This window comes from Pseudorca crassidens, chromosome 8, assembly GCF_039906515.1.
Source record: "Pseudorca crassidens isolate mPseCra1 chromosome 8, mPseCra1.hap1, whole genome shotgun sequence".
In the NCBI taxonomy this organism is placed as follows: domain Eukaryota; kingdom Metazoa; phylum Chordata; class Mammalia; order Artiodactyla; family Delphinidae; genus Pseudorca; species Pseudorca crassidens.
In genome coordinates, this window is record NC_090303.1 from 83,407,994 (window position 1) to 83,429,440 (window position 21,447).

A 21,447-nucleotide genomic window follows, 5' to 3' on the forward strand; every position below is an offset into this window, starting at 1 on the left:
CACACCCCACCCCCTTTCAAATCTGAACCCTTTATTTCCTTTTAAAGCTAAAATAATAAATGAAAGAAGTTACATCATTAAATGGACCAGAATAACAGGGATCTCTGCCTTCCCCACCCACGCCCGCCCTTTCTCGTCCCCCTCCTCCTGAGGTAGCTCTGGGAGAGGGAAGCATTTCCCCCCATTGTGCTACATTCAACAGGACTCCATGCCACACTCATTCTGTGTGTATCACTTTGTTTTAACTGGATTTCACATCTTTTTTGTGAACCATCCTGGTGAGGAAAGGCTTCATCACTTTCAATGAGCCTGTGCCCTTTTTGTCTCTCCTCTTTCTTCTCTACTCATGTCCTGCCCCCTCCCCATCACCACAACCAGTTGACACCAGCAGTAATAATCCCTAATGAATCAGCATTTAGAATAGTCACCAAATCACAAGCATGAGAAAAGCTTCCACTCCCCCAAGCTTCCCACTCCCAGCCTCTCCCCCCTTGTCCACCTTAAACCAATCCTTTAAAAAAAAAAAATCATCAAATGCATCACTGTCTACAATCATTTGTCAGATACCAGGAACAACAGGTGGACATGGCACAATGCTGAGTTATGGCCTCCTGCGAATACCTTCTCTGTGCCTCTGCTCTCCCTTCCCATCCCCCTTTGGTACCACGCCCCCCTGCCCCCCCAGGGGCCACCTCCTTCTCCTGGGAAGCCCTGAATAGACACATGCCTTGCACAGAGTGGGTTAAGCCCAACTGCAGGAATCTGGTGCAATGTGAAAGCGCTTGACTGACAGCTACGCCAGCTCCCTTCCTTCTCTGCTCCTTCCCGAAGCCCTCTGTCAGGCGGGTCACGCTGTGTCCCACTGCACAAACCAAGAAGACTTGTGCACAGGGATGCACATACTCGGTCCCTTAAGGTTTCAGTTGAATTTTGGTGGCTTTCCTGTTTAAACTACATTTTACAGGTCTGTCTTTCCCTTGGCCTCTGAAGAAAAAATTATTGCCTTTCAACATTTTAAGCACAGTACAAATTCTTAGTGCTCTTTTTCGTTTGTTTGTATTCTTTGTTTAAATAAGATAAATCTGCAAAGACAGCTCTCAGCCTAAGAAAGATGTCTAGAGAAATGGGTATTCCTGTGTCCTATGAAGCATCTTCTAAAAAATGACAGTTCAGTCTACCCTCCACCCCTCAGCAGCCCACACCCTAACTCTTTAGGGATATTGGTTGGTGTTTTAGTTTGTTTTATTTTAGCAGTTTCAACCCTATACCAGAAATCTCTCCTGGCAGCACAGCAGACTGACTTGTGGCTTCTATCCCACAACATTCCCAAGGTCCCCCACCCCCTTTAAATAGAACTTACAAGTTAGAAAATAGTTTTGTTTTGATTTTTCTTTTTAAATTTTAATATAATCTGTTTCTTTTACCAGCCCATAGATTTAATATATAAGCATATACAAGAAAAAGTCTCTCCCCACTCTGTACAAAAGTTGCTGTCTTTTGTGTGTGTGTGCATTCTATTGCATTTTATAAGTTTGGGGGGGGAGTCATATTTGAGTTTCCTGTACCTTGTCCTTGGTATGGGTCTGAATGATATAAGGTTCAGAGATAGTAGTGACTGTGGGGTGCAGAGAGTTCCCCAGACTGTTTTCTGTCCAGTGGGCCCCATGTGCTGGTTTGTAGGTGTTGTAGTTAATATGGTCATGAATTGTGGGCAGCACGACTGCCCCCTCACCTGATACACCGGATGGAGCTGCTGCTGCTGCTGCTGCAGATGCCGCCGCTGGGATGTCTTCATCCACCTGGATAATCTCAACAGTCCGGGCAGCTGTGACTGTACTCCTCTGCTGGTGCCGCTTGCGAAGTTTATAGAAGACAATCAACATGGCAGCAGCTAGCAGAGTCACTGCCACGAAGCAGCCAATGATGATCTTGGTGGTCTTCATGACTTCATCCAGGCTGGTCTGCATCTTATCATTGGTGTCCGTCGCGGTTACCGCCACCTGCTTGGGCACACGGGTGGTCTGAATGAGCACCGTGGTAGAGGTGGTATATGCCGGCTGGTAACCAGTGGACGTAGTAGGAACGGGCTTGTACTTCCGTGTTGTATCCTCAGGCGAGATCTCAGTGGTCTCCACTGTGACAGTCGTGAAGAAGCTGTAGTTGGAGGTGTTGAGCTCGGCCGTGCTCACGTTGAGGTAGGCCGAGGCATTGGAGTTGCCCGCCACGTTGGTCACCATGCATGTGTATACCCCAGTGTCTGAGAGCAGCACATGGGAAAAGTTCAAGGTGCCGTCGTTGAGGACAGAGATCCGTGGGTGGCGGGAGGCGTGGCTGAGCACTGTCCCATTGGGCAGCAGCCACTTCACGGAGGACATGGGGGGAGTCCGACACTTAAGTTCTGCCATCCGACCCTCAGAGATATTGAGGTCCCGAGGTGCATCCATGATGAAGGGGGCAGAGCACTGGAAGGAGGCCTGGTCCACCTCCACCAGGTAGCGGCCTCGCATGTGCAAGGGAGCATGACAGCGGCCACAGCAGGTGGAATTGGTGGGTATGTACTCTCGAAGCCACCAGGCTAGCCACAGAATGTCACAATCACAGTTCCAAGGATTGTGGTGTAGGTGCAACTCCACCAGGTACCTCAGTGGGGTGAAGAGGTCATGGGGCAAAGAAGAGAGGTTATTGTGGGCCAAGTTGAGTTCCACCAGGGAGGCCAGCCCATCAAAAGCATTCCGCTCGATCAAGCTGACCTGTGAGTTCATGACCCACAGCTTCTTGAGGGAGCTCAGGCCATGGAAGGAGCCAGGCCTGATCTCAGGGAAGTGGTTTCCTGACATCTCCAGCTCCTCCAGCCCCACCAGGGGGGTGAGGTTGGGCATATCTTTAATGTTGCACATGCCCAAGTTCAGGTACTTGAGGTTGAACAGTCCCTCAAAAGCCCCCTCCGAGATGTACTCTAGCTTCTTGAGCTCCCCCAAGTCCAGGCGCATGAGGGAGGGCACCCGGTTGAAGGCGTAAGAGGGGATGCTTTCTATGGGGTTGTTGCGCAGCCAGAGCTCCCGCAGCTTGGACAGGTATTCGAAGGCCCCGCTCGGGATGACTGTCAGCCAGTTGTCAAACAGCTCCAGGGTGTTGAGGCTGGCCAGGCCGTTGAAGGCCCCCACCTCGATCTGCCGGATGGAGTTCCTGCCCAGCTGCAGGACCTCCAGGTGGTGGAGGTGGCGGAAGGTGTCAGCCTGGATCATCTGGATGTTGTTTTCCATGAGGTTGAGGTACCGGGTGTTGGAAGGAATACCCTGAGGGACCTCGGAGAGGCCCCGGCGGGTGCACACCACCTTGCTGAACTGGTTACTGCACGAGCAGACAGACGGGCAGTTCTGGGGCCCGGCGGAGGCGGCAGCAGCGATGGCTGCACACAGAATCCACACTTGCGCCGTGAGGTAGACGACGGGGAGCAGGACGGCATTCCAGGTGTGGTGCACAGTTACCTGCCACAAGAGCTTCATGGTGTGGCACGTTCATAATTCACCACCGCCTGGGATTTTGGCTCGGAAAGGAGAACCAGCCCTACCCCGGCTTAAGTGAGCTAGGAGCTCCTCTTTCCATCTGGAGAAGGAGGTGGGGAGGGGGCGATTAGAGAGACGGAGCAGATCGGCCGGAAAAAAAAATCATGCCAAACTAAAGAGTGGCCCCTCGTCTACCAGCCCCCCCTCGAGGCCAGCCCTCGGAAAGCTGGGACTTTCCCTCCCCCTTTGCGACCATCCCCACCCAGTCATTCTCTCTCACCTACCTCGGAAGGAAGGAAGGGAGGGAAGAACTGGCGCGGTGTCCTTAAGCGTTCGCCGCCGGAGCTGGCCACCTCGTTCCCATTCTCACTTCTTAGTTTTAATTAACAAAAGGGGGAAGTAGAGGGGGCGGGGAGGGCAGAGGGGAGGGGAGGGGTGGGGGAGACAAAATGGCTTCTAGTAAATCCGGAGGCGGCTAGCGGAGCCGCGGAGTTGAGGCGCGCCGGGAGAGCCGAAGCCCGGCGGGCTATGCAGGTGCATGCCTCCCCCTCAGCCCGAGGCGGGGCGCCACCAGCGCTTCCCGGCTTTGTCCTTGGACCCTGGCCCCGGCTCGCACCAGCCGAGGAGGAAGCCGCTTCATCGCCGGAGTGTGCCTCCGGCGCCCCCCGCCCGCTCCGGGGCTGCCACCCGGCGGGGAGTGAGGGGGCGCCCCGCAGCCTCCCAGGCCGCGCTCGCTGCCGAAGCTGCCGCCGCGCTGGCCCCTCTCCTTGTGTCGGCCGCTCCCGGCCCGAGGCAGCTGATGCAGTCGTTCGCTCGCGGTGCTGCGAGAGTTAAGAGGAGGTGTTCGCCGGTCTTTCGCCCCCCCCCCCGCCCGCCCGCCCGCCCGCCCTCCGACACACACCCCCTTCTCTCCTCGTCTCTTCTCTTAAGGGTTAAAAAGACAAAAACTGGGCTCCGTTTCCCAGTCCGCCGGCTGCTGGTGCGAGGAGCAGTAATCCGTCCAGCCCCCCGAGGGGCAGCGGCGTGGAGGCAGCGCCGGGACCTGGTCTGCCGGCCAGAGGAGCGCGCGACGGCTGGGTCGCCCCGCGCCGCAGGCCCCTTCGGGGAGTCCGGGGGCGGCTGCAGCCCCCGGAGGCACGGAATCGCCCGCCGCAGCCGGGCCGCCGGCGTGCCGCCGGATCTGGCTTTGTGCAGAGGGAGCGAGTTCAGGGCTCCGGCCCCCGGCGCCTTCAGCGGCTGCGCTGCCCGCGGACTGCTGCAGCGGCCCCGGCGCTGGCGGCGGCGGCGTGAGCAGCGGGGGTCGCGGCTGCGGGGAACGCTCCGGGGCCCGGGAACATGGTCCCCACTCGCTAGCAGCGGCGGCGGCGGCGGCAGCAGCAGCGGGGCCCCTGTGCACGGCGCCCACCGTCTCCTCCTCGCGCCAGGCTCGCGGTGTTGCAGGCAGCAGCCACGCAGACTGCTCTCTCATCCTTTTGTCCTTCAGTCAGAACGTGAATGTACTGCTGACGCATACTGTTCTGAGGAGAGAAGATTAGCGTGATGCAGTGCTCTTATGTATTAACACCGCTCCCCCTCCGCTGCCTGCCCTCGAGGGGTTAACGCCGGCGCCTTCCAGCGCCGCGCCGGGCCCGCGCCGCGCAGCCCGGAGCTGTGCGCCTCCGTGCGACTTCCTCCCTCCCTCCCTCCCTTCCTCCCTTCCTCCTTCCCTTCCTCCTTTCCTTCCTTCCTTCCTCTCTCCCCCAGCCCCACCCCCCTCCCCGGCCGCTTCCTCCCCGCCCCCTGTAGACGCTGGGAGCGGGCCGGGCGAGGGAACAGGAGTGAGCGTCAAGTGGGGGGCCGCGCGCAAGTCGCAGGCGTGCGCAGCTATTTTGGTCCGATCGCAGCGAGCCGCCGGGTGGCCGCTGATAGGCTGGAGCGGCGCGGGGCTGCTGCTGCGGAGGGATCGCGCCGGCCCCCGCCCCCGCCCCGCCCCGGGCACCGGGCACCCTCGGGCTCTGGGCGCGCTGGGCTCAGGGCCTGGGGAGCTGGAGGCGCGGCGGCCCTCGGCGGGGCTGCTGCAGTTGGCGGGCCTCCCGCCCGGACCGCGTCATCCTCACCCCCGGCGACTGCGGACGGGGCGACCGGCCGCTCGGCCCGGGCTGCACGCTCGGAGTTCTGAGCTGCACTGGGGGACGCGGGGGCGGCCGGGGCGCTGCTGCACATGTGTCTGTTCGTCCTGCCCCTTCCCTCGCAAATTTCCTCACCCGTCGTCGGCTTTAACTAGGGCTTTCACTGATAATTTTCTTAATGAGGGTTGCGGGTGAGGCAAACCGTGGAAGGAAAGACCAAGTGCGGGGAGCTAGGGGAGTAACAACCTGGGACAGCGCGCCAACCAGCTGGAAGGATTGAGGTGAACTCCCAGCAGCCAGGGCACAACCCGTTCATTAAGCAGCCGGAGCCGCGGCTTCTCACTCTTCGCAGCCCCGCGCCCTTTCCCCTCCGTGCGCCCAGAGATTGGAGGGAGTGGGTCTTAAAGCTTCTGCCCCATGAGCTCCACCAGCTCTTCTTTGTTTCTGGGAGTGCCTGGGAAGAACTGCGTAGCGTCCTGCCCCTACTTCCGGTGAGAGGCGACCCCGGGGCGTTTGATGGACCAGTGTAGGAGCGAGAACAGGACTTGTTCAGAGTTTTCCCACCGGGGAAAATGACTCCTCTTTCTCTGCCTGGTGCGGCGGAGGCCAACTGTGGCTAAGCCCTGGGAAGCCAGCTGGCAGAATATGGCACTGGTTTAGTGTTGCTTCTTTTCAAGGGCTACCTCCAGGCTCCTTTCCTTGTGCCCGCCCACCTCTGCCTTGGCAAGCTTGCTTGCCCATCACCTACCTGCACGTGGGCTGTTGCTTAAGAGGAGGAGGTCCTGGCCTGGATCTCTTAGCTCTCTGGATTCTGCCACACCCTTATCTCAATATTGTATGCTGCCCAGTAATCTGAAACCTCCTTAAATATGCCAGGGAATTTTTGAAGTCCGTGGAGGGAATGGAAACAGCTCCATTGTAGGCAATTTGGATTCCCTGTCGTTTACCAACTTTTTTATTATGTATTTGCAGTCAAATAATAACAACATTAATAGTTAATATGTTACCTAAGATCACATAGTAAGCGGTAGAGCCAGGCCTTGAACCCTGGCAGAGCTCAGATGTCTAGGAACTTGGACAGTAAAAGTGATTCTCCAGAGTTTTCTCCCAGTCAATAAGAACTCAGGTTTCATTCATTTACTTCAACAGTCATTTACTGGGATGTTTGTCTACTGTATGCTCTCCACTATACCAAGGATGGATGGATGGATGGATGGGTGGGTGGATAGATCTGTTCTTGTTTAATCTGCCTTTACCCAGTGACACAGTTGCCATAGTTGTCTCCATTTTATGGATAGAGGTACTGAGCTCTGGCAGGCGAATAACATGCTCAAGGTCATACACCCAGAAAGCAACAGAGGCAGCATCTCCATCCAGTCTTCAAACCCTGAGTCCAGTGTTTTCATCGCTGCCACAAAGATGTCCAGTATGTTCACTCTGCATAGAGTAAATGGCGGAGACAAGGTGGGGGGACAGCCTGCATAAAACATTTCAGGGAAGGGTATATGGAATATACTAGAATGAAGGGTGGGAGAGGAGGGGCTGAGAAAATAGATCCTTTATTTAACTCGTTTGACTCACAATTACTAATCAAAGAGAGAAATGGAGGTTGAGTTCCATCTGGGCTCTTTTTCCCTTCTTGACTAAGCCCCATTTGCACACCATCAGCTTCAAGCAGGACACACCCATTTATACCCAGGTGTGAGTCTAGCCTGACAGGTATCTGTGGAGGAGAATTGAACACCCGCTGTTGAGAAGTTCTCTCCTTGCCACAGCTGGCATTGAGCTGGTAGGGTTCCAGAGGGACCCCGGCCAGGGTCTGGATGGCGCCCTGGTATATGGCTGCCCCTCCCCCCTCAGGCAGAAGCGGGGCCTGCCTGGCTGGTGTGGGCAAACTCAGAACCCATCTGTTCAGCTCCAGGCCCAGCAAATGTTGTGTAGGTGGATGGAAGGGTAGGATCAAACCGGTACTTAGTAATGGGGTGGTCTCGTGGTAAATATTTGTGAGTGATATCACCCAAGCTTCGTGCAGCTCATGGAGTTCTAGATAGGGGTACTTTGCCCTCTGTAGGCCAGCTAGGCTAAGGGAGCATCATAGAAACCATCAACTGGACCAAGGAGGCTGTGGGACCATGGCAGCACACACAGCCCTTTTGAACTGGAAGTGGCACTGAAGCCTCTAATCCTGTCGCTCGAGTGTCGTCTAGCCATCTGTCTGTTGCTCCTCACAGCCCCTGCTTCTGACTGCGTCCTTGATTTGGAGTGGTGCCACCAGGGAATAAAAAGAAGAGGAAGGGCTTAAACTTGGAGAGGAGAAAAGGAGAAAACCCCGGGTTGAGAGTGTTTTCACTTGTGGTTTCCCACAGAGAGACTGCTGCGATAAAGCAGAGTTGAAGAAGCCAGCCAGTGATCCGGCAAGGCTGTGTCAGCCGCTTGTTACCTGCACTAAGACTGGGATGCCTGAGTTCTAGTCCCTTTTCTGCCACTGATTAGACATGTGACAAAGCTTAAATTAAGACGGCTCTAAACCTTGGTTTCTTCATTTCTAAAATTAAGGGAATGGACTAGAAAGTTCCTTCCAGCTCTCATCGTCCACGATTCCCACCCCTCCTCAGATGTAAAGCTTTGTGAAGAAGATTGATCCTTTGGGGTTGTAGTCAAGTCTTGGTAACGCACCACAAAGTTGAGAAGCGAATGATTCCTTCAGTTGAATCGAGAAATCCACAGTGCCAGAGCAGAGCAGACTGTTTTCTCAGCTACGAAAAAGGCCTGCAGATCACAGAGTGCTAAAGCTAAAAGGGACCTTGGAGATCATCTGGACTTAACCTCTCATTTTACAGATGTCGTTAATGAAGTTCAGAGAGGCATAGTGACTTACCTAGAGCCACACTACTAATTAACATCAGAGTCTCTGTCCCTTCTGAGCTCAGCCCCTCAGTCAAGACGACAGTATGTGGCTAATTGGCATTTAAACCTGGGGCTTGAAGATATTTCCAGATGCCTGCCTTCTGTGCTGTTGTATGCAGGTGCTATCATTATACCTTGCTGGGCTGGGTTAACGATGGGTCTTTGATAGAGCCATTCAGAGTGACTTTGGACCCCTAATAAGAAGTGGAGGGAATTCCCTGTTGGTCCAGTGGTGAGGGCTCTGTGCTCTCACTGCCGAGGTCCCGGGTTCAATCCCTGGTCGGGGAGCTAAGATCCTGCAAGCTGCGCAGCGTGGCCCCCCCCATAAAAGAAAGTGTTAAAAAAATTTTTTTGAGAAGAAATGGTCGTCCAGGGGACTGGCTAAGGGGACCCAGCATAACTGGGCGCCTGGTAAACCCCATGATAGACCATTCCTCAGCCTGACATGCATCGCTGAGGCATTACCCTCAGCAGCCACTAGATGTCCATAATGCTTCGCAGGGTTTGCCAGGAGTGAGCAGGGTGCTACCTTGCCTCCAGTAGGCTTTTGGCCCCCTCAAGGTGGGTCCATCCGTGGCAGGAAGATCACATATGTACCCCCTGAAACTCTAGTTCCTATCTGCAATATTTTTCGGCTGCCAAACCCTACTCAAGTACCTTATCTGTTTTTATACTGTTTATACTGCCGTTTTAACTAAGAAAAGAACAAGAGCAAGGGAGGAAAAGCGATTTGGAAAATAGGAGGAAAGAAAAAGAAAAATAGTATGGAAATTGACCTCCACAAAGGGAAAGACATCAGTTGGTTGGTGAATTAGTAGTGACAAAACATAAGAAATGGTCTATATGGAAAAAGTCACCTTCTCCTACCTAAGGCAATGAACACATTGTGTGTGTGTGTGTGTGTGTGTGTGTGTGTGTGTGTGTGTGTGTGTGTATTTGCATCTCTCACTCACTTCCACCCACATGTACAGATACTCTTCCAGGGTCAACTGGTCATGAGGTTTCTGTTTAGTGGATAAAGTCACCATTGCAAAAAAATAAGGTTATTTTTCTTGCCTGTGGTCCTGAAGTGAGCCTGTGACTATGCCATTACTACCCACAGTCATAAGGGAATGGATTTTATTCCTTGAGCCTGATGATTCAAGGCGACACAGCTGTTCTAGACTTACTCACTCTTCCTAGTGCCTCCAAATCCACTGTCCTTTTCCCCTAAGAACTCTGCTCTCTAAGGAAGTCGGAAGGAAGTGGACAGAAAAGCACTCTCCCTCTGGGTCCCATCCAGAGCAATTTGTAGAAAACCTCAGAAAAGAAAAGATGCTTAATAAGAATGACAAAGGGCTATAGAATGGAAGGGCCTCATCCTCTTCTCTGAGGCTGGTTTCCTGGGGCTTAACCGTTTCTTTTCGGGCTGCCAGGCCTGAGTGAAGGGAGAAACCTCCCAAGGCCCCAACTGCCGCCTCTTTTGGAATAGACAGTTGGTGCCCATTCTAGCCACAATTGTCTTTATGGTCAAACAGCCCAGAGAGGTCCAGCCAAAAGCCTTGGAAATGTACTCTTCAGGTGCACTAGCCCAGTACAGGCCCTGTGGTTTATCCTTCCCTTTAACTGCCTTTGTGTAGCAGTAACAGTAATGATGTTAACAGCAACATTTCCTGGGGCATTGATCGGTACCCATATTAATCATCACAACAGCTCTGTGAGGTGGGTGCCATTAGATTCCCCATTTTGCAGATGAATTTAAGATGCTTTGTCAGGATCACAGAACTAGTAAGTGACTATATCAGTTTCCTAAGGCTGTCATAACAAATTACCACATATTTGGTGGTTTAAAACATCAGAAATTAGGGCTCCCCTGGTGGTGCAGTGGTTGGGAGTCCGCCTGCCGATGCAGGGGATGTAGGTTCGTGCCCCGGTCCGGGGGGATCCCACATGCCGCGGAGCGGCTGGGCCCGTGAGCCATGGCCGCTGAGCCTGCGCGTCCAGAGCCTGTGCTCCGCAATGGGAAAGGCCACAGCGGTGAGAGGCCCGTGTACCAAAAAAAAAAAAATCAGAAATTTATTCTCTCGCAGTTCTGGAGGCGAAAAGTGCAAAATCTGGTAGGACCATCCTCCCTCCAGGGGCCCTAGGGGAGAATTTGTGCCTGGCCTTTTTTGCCTATTCCAGCTCCTGGTGACTGTCCCATTCCTTGATTTGTGGCTGCATCACGTCAATCTCCTTCGTCATGTTGACTCCTCCTTTTCTGTCTGTCTCCTCTTTGACTTATAAAGGACACTTGCCATTGGATTTAGGGCCCACCTGGTCAATCAAGGGTGATGTCATTGCAAGATCCTTAGTTGCATCTGCAAAGACCCTTTTTCCAAATAGGGTAACATTTACAGGTTTGGGGGTGGGGGTGTGGGCATTATCTGTCTGGGGCTCATTCAGCTCACTGCAGTGACAGAGCTCAAATCTATTCAGCATTCAAATGTTAAACCACTGTGATGCTGCGATGTGCCACTTAAGATATACCCTCCCTCTTACCTCTAGCAGGTACATCCTCTGTGTACCTGTGCTTGTGAGGGGCAGAGGAGAGGAACCAGGTGTCAGCGGTATGGCCATTGGGTCTTCCCGTTGGAAAGGGAGAGAGGGTTCCCTCAGTCAGTGCAACAGTTAGGAAACATCACGTGAGCCGAGGGAAGGGGACGTGTGGACCAGAGAAGCTCAAGAAATCTGCCTTGATTCCTTTTCTTGATAATTTTCTCATTCTTTACATGGCCTCTTGATTTTATCCCAAAGATCTTGGAACATCTAAGCATTTACCAGTAATATTAGAGGTACGTCTTGGCATTGCTACAAAATTTGGCTCACCTGTAACTAAGTCACAGAAATGTTGAGCTTCCCACTCATTGGAGATTAAGAAAGCCCTAAAGATCAGAGCCCAGCAGATACAAAGGCAGATGTGGGAGTGAGAGTTATGAGTAAATGGCTTTTCGAGTATCTCCAGCACAAATTTGATCCTTAACCCAGAGTCCATGCCTGCAGGTACACACACATACACAATGGTTTTATAAATTTATTCATGTTTTGGTTGGTGAAAGCCCAAACACTTTTTTCCCCCAAACTGAGTCCTACATGAAAGAGGGAGGGAGAGAGAGAAAGAATGAGTGAATGCATGTATGCATGCATTCATACATACATGTTAGTGGGCATTATACCATAGTGGAGGTTATGAAAATATTCTGGAATCAGAGAAACCTGGGTTCAAATCATGGTTCTCTCTTGCCTACTGTGTATAATATATGCTGTGTATATAAGTTGCTTCTTTAAGCTTCAGATTCTTCATGTGTAAAGTGGGATTAATAACTATTTATTTTGTGGTATTATTGGACTAGAAGCAAGTAAGGAAAATCAGTCAGTCTTAGCTGATAGTAATAGTAGTAGCAGCAGCTGTTACTTTCTAATAAGTAACAGACCTGGTGCAACCAAATAAAAAATAAATAAAATTAAAAAAAAAAGAATACCCAGAACCTTGTAATTAAAAAAAAAAGATCAGCTTTTTTTTAAAAAAAAAATACGGGGAAATTTAAGGAGGATCCTAGTGGTCATAAGGTTTCGCCAGTCCTCAGTTTTTAAAATAAGGAAACTAGTATAGAAGGGAAATATTTGTATCCAAAGTCAATTACTGATAGAATCCTTTTTTTTCTTTTATTTTTCCCTCTCTGCTCTTGGTATTGCACCTAATTTAGACCTTTCGTTCTTCATTTGAGATATAAGGTGATTCTCACTGTTTTTAACAGTTAGTTTTGAGATAATTTTAGACTCAGAGACAGGTTGAACATACTCAGACTATAGGATATGGTCTTCACCCAGCTTACTATTATGTTAACATCTTATATCACAGAACATTTACTCAAAACTAGAAATTAAAGGATTCCCTCTAAATCTGTTCTCCACAGCCACCAAAGCCATCTTTGTGACACTATGACAGATCATGTTATTGATTTGCTTAGAACACTCCAGTGTTCTTCCCCTCATAATTCAAATAACGACCAAATGGTGTACCATGGACCACAGACCCTAAGCTGTCATGCCTTGCCTGCTCCTATGCCCTCATGTTTTATCATCTTCCTGCTTACCCCCTACCCTTCAGCTATGCTGCTCTTCTTCTTTTGGAATACTCTAAGCTGGTTCTCCCCATTAGGGCCTCTGCTCTCTCCTCTGTCTGGAGTGTTCTTCCCCCACATCTTCAGGTGGTTGGCTCCTTCCTGAGCAGCTCTCCTGGGACTTTCCACGACTACCCTGTCCTTTAGAGTACTTTAGTAGCCCCACCAATCATAGTCACATCCCTGGCTTTTATTTTCTTATTTGATCTACCATCATCTGAAATGCTCGTTTACTTGCACACCCCATGAAAGCAGAGGCCCTTCCCATCTTGTGCCCAACACCTAGATCATAGTGGTGAATTGATTGTTTCAGAGGAAAGAGGACTATTCTTTGACCCAAATGAATAGGAGTTCAGGCCTCTCTAATGGTGTATCAGTAGCCCTAGCCCTACTCCATAAACCTTTGAAAAGATAGGTGAAAAATGACCAGTTTTTGGGACTTCCCTGGTGGCGCAGTGGGTAAGACTCTGTGCTCCCAGTGTAGAGGGCCCAGGTTCGATCACTGGTCAGGGAACTAGATCCCACACGCATGCCGCTACTAAGAATGCACATGCCACAACTAAGGAGCCCATGTGCCGCAACTAAGGAGCCCGCCTGCCTCAACTAAGACCTGGTGCAACCAAAAAAAAAAAAGACCCCGAACCTTGTAATTAAAAAAAAAAAAAAAATCAGCTTTTTTTTTTTTTTTTTTTAAATACTGGGAAATTTAAGGAGGATCCTAGTGATCATAAGGTTTCGCCAGTCCTCAGTTTTTAAAATTCCTAACCCCTTGCTGACAGATTTATGAGCAAGAGTTTTATGGAGGTATCATCAAGGCTCACGGGTTCTTGGCAGTTGTGGATATGTGAAGAGTGAGCAGAAGAGCGAGTACAGGTACACAAATACGATTATCTGCGCTCATGGATACACGTGCCTGTCATTTTCAAATTTGCTAAAGTGCATTTTCTCCGAAGGGAGTGAGGGCTGTTGAGCCTGAAATAGGGAACACCAGGACTGTAAGATGAAATGCTTTGAAAGTGGCTATGCCAACGCTAATTAAAGAACGTTAGGACAATCACCACTAGCAGTAGTAAAGGGCGCCTCATTACCTCGCTTTATGGAGAGCTGGGTAAATTTAAAGGCAGCAATAATTATCCCACTGAGTGCTGGAGCTCTAGTGCAGTCGGTGGGCACCTGGCTGGGCAGTGAGAGGATCCCAGAGCTTCTGTCCAGGGTCCTTATCTCTATTAGCTGCAGTTCCTAAATTTTGCATGACTGAAGAACAAACAGTTCCATCAACAGACTCTTAATTTAAAACACTCAGGGGGGGAGATTAAAGCAAACAGCTGTTTGGAGAGTCTGACTGGGAGCCTGGCCACCTGGGTCCTTCCCCAGCTTTGCTATTGGCTTTCTTTCCCTTTTCCCACGAGGGAAGGTGATTCTTCCTGTTGTGACTCCACTTTCCTTGACCATGGATATATCACAGATTTTGTTTAAAAAAAAAAATAGTCGCATGGGGCTTCCCTGGTGGCACAGTGGTTAAGAATCCGCCCGCCAATGCAGGGGACACGGGTTCGAACCCTGGTCCGGGAAGATCCCACATGCCGCGGGGCAACTAAGCCTGTGTGCCACGACTACTGAGCCTGTGCTCTAGAGCCCGCGATCCGCAACTACTGAGCCCATGCGCCACAACTACTGAAGCCCGCGCACTCTAGGGCCCCCATGCGGCAACTATGGAGCCTGCGTGCTGCAACTACTGGAGCCCATGCACCTAGGGTCCATGCTCCGCAACGAGAGAAGCCACCGCAATGAGAAACCCATGCACCACAACGAAGAGTAGCCCCTGCTCGCCCCAACTAGAGAAAGCCTGCGCGCAGCAACGAAGACCCAATGCAGCCAAAAATAAATAAATTAAATAATTTTTTAAAAAAAATAGTCACATGGCTTAGGGCTATTCTCCTGGGAATATTCTAGGACCCCCTTATGGAGCAGGTCACTGCTTCAGAGAAGACCTTATAGTTTAGAGAGAGTGAACAAGATGGGAACACACTTTCTATACTTACCCTAGGGCATTTCTGACTGAATTTAAGAAACATACTCAGCTTGGAACTTTTTCTGTGTTTTTAATCTGTTCAATTTGGCTTGAAACCTGTTGTGCCCTTTGCTGCCGTTTCTTCTTGTAGCTGTTCCATGGCCTGTACAGCAGTGCCATGTAGGCACTGCCTTCCCTTTCCCAGGCTTCTTTATCTGTTGTTCAGTCTCTGTGGATCAGCATCTGTGGCCGTCAAGCTGCCTCACACAACTTGTTCATTGTTTTCAATTTTATGTGCCAGTTTCAGCTATAGCTCGGGTTTTCTTACTTCCAGTTGGTATGGCCTCAGTTCATCATCCAGTACTGGCCTGATAAGGTGGGTTCATTTGTCTGATCTAAGGAGTTTCTGAGGGAGACTTGGAGGACCCCTAATGAAAATGTGGGCTTGAATTTTGTCTCTTAGTTGCTGTTGTGACCATCCTCAGCCCACCCCATCCTTGAGCCAAAGGCCAGGCTCTTACCCTTAGAAGTGGAGGGGTGTGCAGCACTGGGGACAACAGGAGCCTAGCCTGGAGCTCACACCACTGGCTTCTCCATGAGTCATCAAACGACCGATGGGTGCGTTGGCTGACACCCAGCTTCCTGGGTGCTGCGTTCCTTTTGCATTACGTGCGCCTCTTCAGGTGTGAGATCTCCCCAGCCTCCAGCCTGCCCTTGATCCATGGTTTTAGATGCAGTTCTATCTGCACATGCTTCCAGTGGGAATCACCTTTATACCTAGAGGAATTTGGGGTGGGTAAATGTGAAATAAGGGAGCTAGGACCTTCAGCTCCTCTAGCAGTTGTAGAGAGAAGAATTAGAATCCCCCAGCTGGTTGGTTCGTCAGGCTGTCATATTCCTGTTCTCTCTGTCTCTTTCACTTACTGTCTCTCTCACATGCAGTTTGGAATTTGGCCAGAGCGGATAGGTAGATTTGGTTGTTTTTACACAAGGGTGACACAACGATCTCATTCTCCTTTACCCCAGAACACTGCCCCTGGCCATGAATCCCTGCCTTTTCAGTTTTTCCTCACTACCAGCCAGGAATGCTAGGCGGCATGCTCGGGAACCTGTCGTGTTGGTCTACCTGGAACTGTTCCTCTGATGGACGCCAGACTGAAATGGCTCTGCTGCTGATAAGGGGTGCTGGAGCCCCACTTTCGTGGGGCCCCCAGTTAGGGGTCTGGGAGTCTGCTACCGTGACGCCTGGACACTGACAGCCTGGCTAGAGGAGCCCTTGTTCTGTGTCACTTTCTTGGTGACGGGGGCCAGTTTGTGTGACAGCCCAGCGAGGCTGCTTGATTTGTATTCAGTGCACAAGCCCTAAAGAAAAAAAAAAGTCTGAGAGGGGCCTTGCCAGCCAATAACTCTGAAAGGATTCTTTGTGTAAGTGAGCAGTCTCTGGGCTGGACGCCCTCCCTCCCCCCAAGCTGGCCTCGCTGGCCCAGCAACTCGGTGGTGCTTTGGAGCTGGCCCCGAGCCCTTGGGGTTCACTCCCGAAGGGGAGACCATCTTGGGATCCCAGGCACACAGAGCGACTTCAGCTCTGTCCTTCCTGCCCTGGCATCTGACAGTCTGCCTCCAAATGCCAGTCCGTGGGGTCTGTTCAAGGCCATGTGTGCCCACGAGACAGTAAGTGAAAGAGAGAGAGATGAGTATGAAAAGACCAACTGACCAACAGACTGAGGGCATTCTCATTCTTCCTTCTAGTGGAAACCTCCAGAGAAAGATGGAGCCTGTGTCCAACACTCCAGGGGGGGCTGCTGCATCTCTCTTTCGGTCAGCAGGACCCTGTGTTGGCCTGAGCCTTTTGACTTCCTAACCAATTAAAGCAGTCTTTTGCTCCCGTTGTCTGAACAGCGACAGACCTTCTGCTCCTGCACACCTGAGAGCTGCAGGGTAAATGTCTTTATCAAACTGAGACTAAGAGGGGCTCCCGCCCTGATCGGAGACCAGGCCTGCCTCTGGCCTCCAGCACCACCGTCGACAGCCCTGCCCATTCTCAGCGCAGCTTAGGGGTGGGCTGCCTGCCAGCTCCGGTCTCAGTCTGCGTCTATCTCTTCAAGAGTGTTATTTGTTATTAACGAGCTTTCTGAACACATAACCTCGACTTGCTTGCTTAGGTGAATAAGACCATTCTTGTTAAATACTGTTTTCTAGGAAGGAGAAGAATTAAGCAGGTGTTGAAGGATTTTCCTAAAGACTCATGTGTGAGCCTGGAGGGCAATAGCACTGGGAAGCATGGGGTAGGGGTCTGGCATCTCTGTGTTAGGCTGCATTTGTTGTGAGAGGAGCCGAGAGGTTGACTGAATTTTGTCCCAACACGTGGTCCGTCTCAGAGGTGAGCCTGTCCCCTCGTATTTCAGTGCTACTGGGTTTCTCATTCTGGTTTCACCTTTGCCAGGGATAACCCCCCCACTTTTGTCTCATTTTTAAGATATTGATCAAGGGCCTGATATCCAACTCTCTGGACAAAAATATCAAAAAAATACGGTTCCCCATATTTAGTCCACCAAAATGATGTACTAAACATTGCAGCACTTTTATAGGGTGCCCATTAAATAGGACAGCGTAACCCGACCACAGTGTAACCTTCCTCTAGGAAGGACGGTGGGCCTGAGAGAGGCTGTGTCAGGGGCCAAAGCTAGCAGAGTAGGGTCTCCTGCACTGGCCCAAACTCAGCTTCTCCTGAGGAACGTTTGGTCCCCCAAAAGGAATAGGGATGTGGTCCCACACAGCGACCCACCCACAGACTCAGTGCCGTCACATCGGGGTTCGTGGAGAAGAAAACCAAGGAACTATTTCCATTCGGCTGAAGGAAAGTGTCTCCCAGGCCCACTCCCATCTCCAGTGCCCCTCTGCCTCTCTTGGGCCTGTGGCACTTTTGGTTGGTGTGTTAATCACTTCTCCATGCAGCACCGTCAAGGAGCTTTGCAGCCCTGAGGCGAAGTGCAGGAAGATTTTTTCAGACCCCATCCACAAAGGGACAGGCAGGCAGGCTCCTGACAAAACAGGCTTTGGAGGCAAATATAGCCCTACCTGTTTCACAGAGACCTTTGTCCCCTGGAGCAGGTCAGGTGTGAACAGAAATTCTGAAACCAGTGACTTGAAAGCTGGTTACCAAGGAATGTTCTGCATGGGCCCTGTGCATGTACAACATGCTTATTTTTAAAAGCCTTCCTTGTTCTCGCCTTGCTGGAATCATTCGTTGTTTTTCTCCCAGAGAAGATAATAAAACGGGGTTTAGAATAAGGAATGTGCTGGTCTTCCCTTGCTCCTAACCTCTCCCATCTGTTATTCCTCCTCTCACTGCTACTCCCAAACTTATAATTTAAGAGATCCTTCGAGAAGGGACTAGGGATGGCCTTGCTCTCATCCTCAGGTGTAATAGCCTTTTCCCATTCGTTTTTTCTTTTTTTCCACATAACTCACATGGAATGGAAGGAATGAATCTGTTTCTGGATTGATGAGTCTCATTCAGTCATTGTCTACATTGGTCTCTCTGGCCTGCTAATGCCATTTGAGTTTCTAAAGTCCTTACTTTGCAAATGCACTTGTGTCCTGGGTTTAGCTTCTGATTACAGGATTAGCAGAGATTATACAGTCTGTCTGATGTCTTCTCCAAGCTTTCTATCAGATTTGTGGCTATGAATTGAGAGATTTGTACATCGACAGAATAGAAGCTACAGGCAGAGATGGACCGATGAGGGAAAAAAGAAAAAGGATCTCGTTTAAAGAACTGGCATGGTATCAGTCCTGATATTTGAATCAAAACCAGTTAAGAATCTGGGAACCTAGACTTTCTACCTCTTGATTTCATGACTCTGCTCCACCTGTGCCCTCTTTCCTAGACCAACTTTTCATGAACCCTGACTCCTCCCCCTACCCACCCCAGTTGTTGCACCAGAATAGAACCCTGAGCCGATGCTGTGGGTGGCAGCCTTTGCTAAGAGCTCTCCTGGCATAAGCCATCCCTCTGCCCTCCATCTTGTCAGTTCTCATTAGACAGCAACTCTTCAGTTGTACATTGATGACCCTGAGAAGCTGGAAAAAAATGACAGATGGGCTTAGGACACAGAGCAACTCCTGTGACTCAGAAACATTAGGGTATGCGGCCACCTAGTTTTGTTGTGTAGGTTAAAAAAGACACAGGTAACTATGGAAAAGGCTCATGGGTCACTGTAGGCTATAGGTGCTTCGTGCTGCAATAGACCATCTATGCAAGAGACTGACCTCTCATAGAAAGTCAGTCCCAAAGTAAGGCAGCTCCAGGGGGTTAGTTTAACTGAGATGAGGCCCCAGGTCAGAATCAGGTACCTTAGTTTTTTTCCTCTTCTGTGTTTGAACCGTTCCCTCAGCGTGACCACAGTTCTTTCTTGGCTGCAGGATGGTTGCCATAGCACCAGGCGTTGCATGCCCACACACCGATCTCCACAGGCAGGAGAAGCAGTGTGTTTCTGCATCTCTTCTTAAAAGCAAAGAAATCCTTCCCCACATGCCTCTCACCTGACTTCCTCTATATCTCACTGTCCAGATTTGGATGACACTACTAAACTGTGATGTGCCACCAGGAAAGAGAACTCTGCTCCCCAGTGATGGACTGAGTGAGACCAGGGTTTCATAGGGTCCATGAATTCGGATGGGGAGAAAATTCTGTCTTTATTAGCCTCTAACTCAAATTTAGCATGTCCTTTGAATGTGAATGTAAGCCAAAAATCATAGTAAAACTAGTGTATCTGTGATTTTGTCACCAATGGAAATCACAAGTATTTTTATATCACATTATAATAGTTGCAGGAATTTCAACATTATGTTTACTCTTATCACTGCCTTGAGATTATAGATGTCAGACCTACTGCTAGATGTTGTTATTTGGTGTGTTAATAAAGAAGTACATATATTTACTATATCCTGATTTGGGTGGGTTTTAAAAAATATTTTAATAACTGTTTCAGTGTAAATGGTTTCCTCTGCAATCCCATGTACTTTAATTAGTGTATCCAAAAATATTATTATTCTATGAAGGGGTCCATAGGTTTCCCTCGACTGCCAGCAAGTCCCATGGCACAAAAAAATAACTTAGATCGTCACATTTTCCTGAGTCACATAGATATCACAAGGAAAAAGGACAGAGACTTGCCAGCAGGGAGAAGGGGAAATGGCTATTGAGTGGCAACCATCGGGCCTTTCCCCAGCAAGTGCCCATAGACTCGGGCAGCCAAAGTGCCACCAAGTGGTTCCGGCCCTGCTGTTGCCCAGCTGCGTTTAATTTACAGCTGGGTCTCCTGAACTTGAGGCGTTCGTTATACTGTCCATGTGCTATTGCCAAGTCCAGGTACCCTCTATACTGTTATCTCCTTAATATTTTTCTTTAAATCACTCTGTTCTTTCTGAAACTATTTTGGAACTTTTAAAAATGGAAACATATCACTTATCATAAATGAAAGGAAATTTTAAAAATAAATACGGAGAATGCAGAACAGTGTTACTGAATTCTGGCTAAATCCTGTTTGCCAGCAAGGCTCTGAGCCTGAGGTCTGCCCGGTTTTGTTAAAGAGATGCTAAAGACAGATTAGCAGTAAATCAAGACTTTCTCCTTAATTTATTCAGAGTCACTGAGAAATAATTGAAAATGGAACAGCACGGTTTGTGGTTGTCATTCAGTGCCCTGTCATTGCCCCATCTAAAATGATTCACTCCCTTGGAAAAAGCAGGGTGATGCCAAGTGACCCTGCCCACAAAGGGAATGAGGTTAGTCGGACTTAGTTTTCATGAACATGTCATCTCTTAATGATCACTGCTTTCTAAGAACTCACAAACTACATTTCAACAACTGCTTCTGGGATTTGGTCCAGGACAGACTTCAAGCTTTCTTACCTGTGGTTCATGGACTTCACCATCTTTCCTTTTCTTTTGCTCCATTCTTTTTTCCCTTTTTAAAGGTCAGACTAGCGATTGCCTGTCTCCATTCTGACAGCATCTCTTCTGTTCTCGCAGATCCAGCAGCTGTCAGAGAACTGATGAGGCTTGATGTCACTCAGTGGGACTTTAGGGGGAGGCGTCAGTTCTGGAACCCAGTGGCAGAAGAGGCAACCCCTCTTGGCATAGTCCCAAAGCTCGAAGAGCACAAACTAGGTGAGCAGAGGCCCTAAAAGTCAGAAGACAGGGGCCTGCACCAGAGTAGTTTTGGCCCTGCTCCCAGCAGGAGAGGAACACGCAGAGGGGATTGAACTGGGCATGCAACTTCGGGGTGCAGAGCCAAGAGTTGGAATCGGAGTATTTGAGAGCTGGAAGGAAGCTCAGAAGTCTAATCCCATCCCCCATCTAGAGATAAGAAATCACAAACCCAGAGAAGTTAAGCCATAAAGTCACACTGGCACACGGTAGTGGCAGAGCTGAGATGAGAACCCCTCCCCTGCGCTATTTTCACTCTTAAGGTACTAAAAGTACATTCTCCTCCTTCCGTTCACAGTGTTAAAACAGGGCTGGGGGTCACTCTCCCACCCTCCCCTTCTCCGCTCTCCTTTCCCTTTCCTCACGGTCATTGTTTCACTCCTTCTTCCCGTTGCACCTCCAGGCCCTCGTCCACGTCTGCAGCTCTGCTTCTCCCGAGCCCTCTCATTCCTGGGGCCTTTTAGGACTGGTGTTGAAACTGTAGCAGAGAATGTTCTTTCTGGTCATGTCGAACCTTTGTGCCGCATGCGCCTCTTCGTGATGTAATGCTGTTGCTGGTG

General features: G+C 50.2%; 2 protein-coding genes across 2 annotated transcripts in view; one reads left to right on the plus strand and one right to left on the minus strand.

Annotated features, from left to right (window-relative positions):
- SND1 (staphylococcal nuclease and tudor domain containing 1) overlaps window positions 1-21,447 on the plus strand; it is a 419,471-nt gene that overhangs the window by 356,445 nt on the left and 41,579 nt on the right. The gene's annotated exons all lie outside the window — the stretch shown is intronic.
- Window positions 44-4,366, minus strand: LRRC4 (leucine rich repeat containing 4). Its single transcript, XM_067746911.1, has 2 exons — window positions 3,791-4,366; window positions 44-3,606 (listed from the first exon to the last, which is right to left on the minus strand). The coding sequence occupies exon 2, from the start codon at window positions 3,504-3,506 to the stop codon at window positions 1,545-1,547; it is 1,962 nt and encodes a 653-aa protein (XP_067603012.1). The 5' UTR covers window positions 3,507-3,606; window positions 3,791-4,366; the 3' UTR covers window positions 44-1,544.